A 6,222-nucleotide genomic window follows, 5' to 3' on the forward strand; every position below is an offset into this window, starting at 1 on the left:
TCCCTCTGGTAACATTCGCCGCTAAGCGTTGTTTGACATTTGCTATTTGTGGTTAGGAGACGTAAAGATGGCCGGTGAAGTAGTTGTCGACGCGTTGCCATACATCGATCAAGGATATGACGATGCAGGAGTCAGAGAAGCTGTAAATATTTTTTAATATATCTTATAAATTATGCCAATATAATTTATATTACATAAATGATATAACGCTATCAATATATTTAGGCTTCAGCTATGGTGGAAGAGGAGTGTAGACGATACAGACCCACTAAAAACTATCTGGAACAACTCCCCCCTAACACATTCCCCACTTCGACGAACACATTTGAAACCCCAATGCTCAAAAGAGAATTGGAAAGATTAAATGCACGATTACCTCCAGAACCATTATCAATGAAGAGGTATTACAAAATTAAATTAATTTATTTAAATATATAATACATACTTAATTTTAATTATTTTCTATTTAGATATGAATTACCTCCCCCGGCTGCCGGCAGACTCAGTGACGTCTCCGCTTGGTCTGAAGCAGTCGATAATTCTTATGCTCAATTAGAGCATCAAGCCACAAGGTTCACATTTCTTATTCTATAAAAAACGGTACTTGTTAGTTAGCGTGGCGCCACGCTCAAATTTGACAGTTGCGAAACGTCTATTTGCTGTTCAAACCCAAACCTAACCTAAACGAATGTAACATCAATATAATGGTTAATTTTAAGTTTGGTTTGAACAGCATGGGAAACGCATTGCAGAGTAACAACTGGTGGTTTTAGAGCATGGCGCTGTGCTAACTAAAAAATACCAAAGCAACATTCAAGACAAGAACATACTTGACTTTTGTTATATTAATGCAGACAACAGAAAGCCAATATTTTCGCTTTACACCTAAATATATTTAAATATGTATTGTATTTAATCTATTCACTTTTTAACTACATACTTGAAAGATGAATCTATATATTCTTCGTTGCTGGTTCTGTATTTCCTAGTCGTTTACGAAAAATATGAGTGTGTTTATTTGAATTAACACACAAAACTTCTTTTCGACAAAAATGTCAAGTTAACATGTTCTTGCCTTTGGGTTTTTATACAAAATTAGTTTTTTTTCTATATTACAATATTTACTTTTGTTTAGAGTAATAAATCTGGAACTGCAATTAGAGTATGCTTGCGAGACATGGAAAGCATATTTAGAGGTTCTAACAAGGATGGTAGCTAGCGCTCAATCTAGATTAGCAGCCGTTAAGTATGTGCAGTTATATAGTTGTGCTTTTAACATTTTCTATTATGTAAAATTTTGCTTTTCCTATTAGAAAAGAAACAGCCACTGTGAATTGGGAGCGAAAATCCGTACAAACTGCAATGGGTACTAAATTGCGGAGTCTAGAACAAGAGTGGGTGCAACTTGTGTCTCATAATTATCGCATCGAGCGTGCTATTGCAGAATTTGAGATGGAACTCGCTGAATATCAGGCGAACGAAGCAGAAAAAAATAAAGAGAATGAGGTATATCTTTATAACAAATAAGTAGTTTTATAATGTTTATTTTAATTTAATTAATTAGAAGTTAAAGGAAAAACCAACGGAAAATGATGTAGAAAAACATACAGCTGAAGAAGTGGCAGTGACAACTGAAGAGTCTGATAAAGAAGTACAAAATGCTGATCAAGAAGAAGAAGACGATGCTCCACAACAAAAGAAACAGAAAACCGACAATAACGAAGATATTTTTGCTGCTTAACATTTTTATACAATCATTTATTTGAAATAATAAGACTTTTTTTTTAAATAATTTAAACCTATTTGTTTTATTTTTATTATTATACATTTCAAGTTATGTTACTCAATACTTCTTGTTTTTCAGCTGAACCCAATAAAAGTTGTTTCTTCATTTCAAATGCTATCACTGCAAGAGCCATTCCGACATTGAGACTTTCAACGCCATTCATCAACGGAATATTCAAACACGTTGCTTTGTTATCGAAACCAAATCTAAAACAATAAAAATTGAATTACACTACATAAGTTTATTCGATTGAAATGTACTAAAATTACACCATTATCAGTTTTTTCCAATATCTTATAAAATAGATTTGACGATTTTCAAAGTGATACTATAAAGATTACTTTTTTTAAAACGAAACCAGTCGAATCCTTCACACAAGTTTAATATCTTGTTAAATAGCTGTTGCTTAGGGCATAGCTCTATCATGAAAATAATATTCTATAATATCGTTAACTTTGTACATAAAAACATAAATGTGCAACTGCAAAATTAGCAGTTTTTTAACTTATTTAAAAAGTTAAAAAAACTTAATAAACTTATTAAAAAAGTAAGTGTCATGCCCATTGGTCCTGTACAACAGTGATCTCCGATGTTGGGTACGCGTACCCCAGAGGGTACGCGAGTCGATATTTGGGGGTACGCCAACTGACAACATTATCATAAACAGCAAAGAAACGAGAAATTGACGCACTATATTTTTGTCATTAAAGAAGTACGCGAGTAAAATAGTTTGCCGATCACTGCTGTACAAGACTGCAGATTATCATCCGATCGAAATACTAATTCATTCATTTTGTGAAAGGGAGCTGTCACGGACTGGTGCCTTTCTAAATTTTCTAAAGTGATGCATTATTATTTTTGAGATTAGTTATTATTATGACAAATTTAATAATATCCAACGCAGAGAAAAACAAAGTGTCTAGTACATTGGCAAGATATTTACGGTTTTTACGAATTGCAAACAAATATCGGAAAGTGTAAATGCAACATATATACATCTTAACATATTGCATACCGGGCATTATTCCTAAAAATGCAGTTTTTGGTTTAGCACTGTACCGTTTTAAGTAAGCCTCGAATATAAAACTTATTCTATTATTATTTATACACAACACACATAAATATAAAATTTCATTAGTGTTTATTATTTATAAAAAGTATAAATAATAATAGAATAAGTTTTTACGAGGGAATATCGCTATTGGAGGTGAATGTGCGTATTTTATTGTATTTGTTGGTAGTTAAAAGAAATCTATTTATCTGTTACATTACGCAAATATCACAGCATATATTGTCCGTAGTGTTAAAAATTATTTAAATACATTTTTATTTTTTTGGTATGCAATTCAGTTTTATAGTAACTGATTTCATTATTACGAATATATATGTGGAATACATTCATAAATAAAAATCTGTAATCACTGCCTAAAAACGATTTTTTTTAACTGAGTTTTGAGCCTCTGAAATTTTTGATATTGATTTTTCAACTATTTTAGTTAATATAATATTAGTAATATCTTTGACTAAAGCGCTAAACGAATACGTTACAATAAATACACAGTTTAATGTGTGATTTTGTTATATGAAGTTGAAATGAAGAAATGCACAGATTTGTGCATACAGTATTCAATGTGTTAAAAGAGAGTCGCCCAACACTATTTCACATTAAATAATAAATAATTAAGACACAGCTGCAACATACCAAAAATTGCATATACAAAACACTTGTAATGTCATGTAATTTGCGATAAATTCTGCAGCAATTGACAAATGAATTAAAACAGGCACTCCCGTATACTGTTGAGGATACAGAATGATCAATATTTTTATGTAGTCCACTAGACATCTCTAAACACGTCAGCTTCTATTAGTTTATAAAATGCAGGGATAAACGAAAAGTGTTCTTTTCCCCTTTCAACAGTGAATATTGTGTAAATAGCAAATACTCTGTATGAAAAGATAATAAATACAAAACAAAATTTAGGAAGACATCTTCCAAGTCCAAGACTTGGACAACGAATATTTTTAACAGCCGTTAAACCAACGTTTGTAAACAGTCTAATAGCAAGAAATCCAATAAGACGAAACTGAATGAAAGATAGGAACAAAAATTCTCCAGATTATGATTTGTAGTTTTATATGCATGTAAATGAATGTGCATAGAATATTGAGTTGTTAAACGCTCGCCATCGCATATTTAACAGCTGGACCAGATTAGTCACGCTTATCCCTTTTACGACCCTCTGTGTAGAATAAAAAAGGGCGATTCTGAAAAAAAACATATGGCAAATAAAGAAAATAATCTATTCTTTAATTGGGTAATATTTTTAATAGTTAAAATAAATAAGGGTGGATTCGTTACTATTGTCATGGTCTTAAACTTTTAACCGGTAGTATATATATACTTATTCTCACTCTCCAATTTTTTTTCATACCTGTAACATTCTCTGCTAATACCCTCAGTTTCACCCCCAATTATCAACACTATGGGATTTGAATGCAAAAAATTGGCAGAATAATATGGTATTGAAGTTATTTCAGATTTGAATCTCTTAACATCTTCTTCAGAGACTTTGTCATCACTATCTTCATCATCAGATGTTTCATGTGCGGATTCTTCTTCATCGATTTCTTTCTCGTCTACACGATTTTCTTGAAAATATTTTTCGTCTTCTTGTTTTACAAAAATATTATTATCAGCTATGTATATTACACTATTGCTACACCTCTCTGATATCTGCTTCCAGTCTAATTTATTATACACTGGAATTTGAAAGTGGGCACCGGAGCCACTTCTGATCGTTTTTGGATTCCACAAATCGACACATCCTTAAAATATAAAAAAAATGAGTACCAAACATATATATAAAAATCTCCCGTTGAATTTTATCATGTACCTTTAGTCAATAAAACATTTTTACACCCAATCCCAACAGCTGCTCGTAAAATAGCACCCAAATTATTTGGGTCTCGCACGTTATCGCATACCACTTGTATGGGTAAGCGATCTGTAGATACCTTTATTTGAAATGGATTTGGTTTTTTAAAAACAGCTAAAATCCAAAAAAATATATTTATATATAATTAAAGTGAATAAATTCAGATTGAATCTTACCGATCAATCCAGGGCAAGTGTCCAAATCAGACCATTGCTGAATTTCTTTATAAGACATCTTATAAGCTCTTGCTTCATCGTTCATGAATGGTCTAATTATCTCAAAATCCTGTGTTCTAGAAAATATCAACTTTTCTAATTTTGCATTAGCAACCAAAGCATCATGAATCATTCGCCGGCCTTCCACTAATATTAAATCGGACTTCAAACGATGCTTTGTTGATTTTAATTTGATCAACAAGTTTCTGAGAGAAAGCAAATATTATACAAGAATAATAAAATTATTATATTCAATATGCTAAATAATAATAACCCAATATCTGGATCGTTGTTGGATAGCTTTGTATAAACGTTTTTATCGCCGACTTTCGTAACTTTTTCAAGGTGATAATTGCTTAGTCGTTTAGGCTTTTCAGTTAACGTGGTTAATGTTTTGTTTTGGCCTTTTGGATAATAAGTCAGTTTATCGACTTTTTTCAAATCAATCGAGTTATTGCGATTGGCTAGATTCGGCGATTTATTTTGTCGTTTGAAAAAATTTTCTTTTTCCTTTCTAATTTCCTGTTTTGAATATTTAAGCTCGTTGGTTTTACTCTTCGAACTTAAGTCAACCACACTATCTTCGCCGGCATTATTTGGATCAAACTCTGGATAATATACTTTGACTGGTGTACGAGAACTCCAACGAGTATAATTACGACTTAAAACAATCCACAAACGAGACATAGTTGTTTTTTAAACACAGCGTTTTCAATGAGAAGCACACTCGATCCGACTAACAATTAACCTAACAAACGATTGACACAAGTCTTAACAACTGATAATGTTGACCATACCCTATCACAAATCTATAATATATGAATGGGGAAAATTATATTTATTAAGAATACTAACTAGCAGGGCTGACTCTGATCAAATGCAACAGATTCCCTCGCGTATGGCTCGAAGTAGAAATGTAATCAAATCTGACCATAAATGACATAAATGTTTCCATAAATGACGTCCTAGGTTTTTCGTAAAAATTTTACTCTCCACCTCAGAAAATGACTAACATGTGAAATTACAATTCTCATAGCGATATTTTATTTTCTTAAAAAAAAACAAGATGAAATTCGAACTTAGTGTATCTATATTTGTAAAATACGTGTACTTAGACAGAGCTGGCTTCGCACTCCGCAAAACTCCATCATCCATTTTGCGGGGCCTTTGAAACCATTTGTGTAAAAGAAGCAACGGCCAGAACAACTTGCATGTGTCGTTTTTATAAATCTCCGCTGTTATTTAAATGAAAGTTTATTATTTAGCGCTTCCAACTTCATTT

The 6,222-nt window shown here is 31.9% G+C and overlaps 2 protein-coding genes across 4 annotated transcripts; one reads left to right on the forward strand and one right to left on the reverse strand.

Moving 5' to 3' along the window:
• Positions 1-1,798, forward strand: BCAS2 (BCAS2 pre-mRNA processing factor). Of its 3 annotated transcripts, none has more exons than XM_088181816.1 (6): positions 1-142; positions 226-401; positions 471-572; positions 1,136-1,246; positions 1,314-1,506; positions 1,568-1,798. In XM_088181816.1, exons 1-6 carry the CDS (start codon positions 68-70, stop codon positions 1,739-1,741), a joined length of 831 nt encoding a protein of 276 aa, XP_088037942.1. In that variant the 5' UTR covers positions 1-67; the 3' UTR covers positions 1,742-1,798. The 3 variants fall into 3 exon arrangements, with proteins under 3 accessions (XP_088037942.1, XP_088037941.1, XP_088037943.1); XM_088181815.1 differs by having other exon boundaries at positions 2-142; positions 1,565-1,798; XM_088181817.1 differs by having other exon boundaries at positions 2-142; positions 1,574-1,798.
• LOC148237720 (rRNA methyltransferase 3, mitochondrial) lies at positions 1,778-5,739 on the reverse strand. Its single transcript, XM_088181811.1, has 5 exons — positions 5,215-5,739; positions 4,902-5,146; positions 4,684-4,839; positions 4,222-4,615; positions 1,778-1,992 (listed from the first exon to the last, which is right to left on the reverse strand). The coding sequence occupies exons 1-5, from the start codon at positions 5,625-5,627 to the stop codon at positions 1,830-1,832; spliced, it is 1,371 nt and encodes a 456-aa protein (XP_088037937.1). The 5' UTR covers positions 5,628-5,739; the 3' UTR covers positions 1,778-1,829.
• Between the last annotated feature and the right edge of the window lie 483 nt (positions 5,740-6,222).

Source organism: Plectrocnemia conspersa, unplaced genomic scaffold (genome assembly GCF_051122295.1).
Source record: "Plectrocnemia conspersa isolate PC_06_02 unplaced genomic scaffold, ASM5112229v1 ptg000002l, whole genome shotgun sequence".
Lineage (NCBI taxonomy): Eukaryota > Metazoa > Arthropoda > Insecta > Trichoptera > Polycentropodidae > Plectrocnemia > Plectrocnemia conspersa.

What these genes read in the sequence shown, in the direction of transcription:
- BCAS2 (XM_088181815.1), top strand. Translation starts at nt 68, where the DNA reads ATGGCCGGTGAAGTAGTTGTCGACGCGTTGCCATACATCGATCAAGGA. An exon ending in TCTAGATTAGCAGCCGTTAA is followed by an intron (nt 1,247 to 1,313) that starts GTATGTGCAGTT and finishes TTTTCCTATTAG; the next exon opens with AAAAGAAACAGCCACTGTGA. An exon ending in AAAAAAATAAAGAGAATGAG is followed by an intron (nt 1,507 to 1,564) that starts GTATATCTTTAT and finishes TTAATTAATTAG; the next exon opens with AAGTTAAAGGAAAAACCAAC.
- LOC148237720 (XM_088181811.1), bottom strand. Translation starts at nt 5,627, where the DNA reads ATGTCTCGTTTGTGGATTGTTTTAAGTCGTAATTATACTCGTTGGAGT. An exon ending in AACAACGATCCAGATATTGG is followed by an intron (nt 5,147 to 5,214) that starts GTTATTATTATT and finishes GCTTTCTCTCAG; the next exon opens with AAACTTGTTGATCAAATTAA. An exon ending in AAATGTTTTATTGACTAAAG is followed by an intron (nt 4,616 to 4,683) that starts GTACATGATAAA and finishes TTATATTTTAAG; the next exon opens with GATGTGTCGATTTGTGGAAT.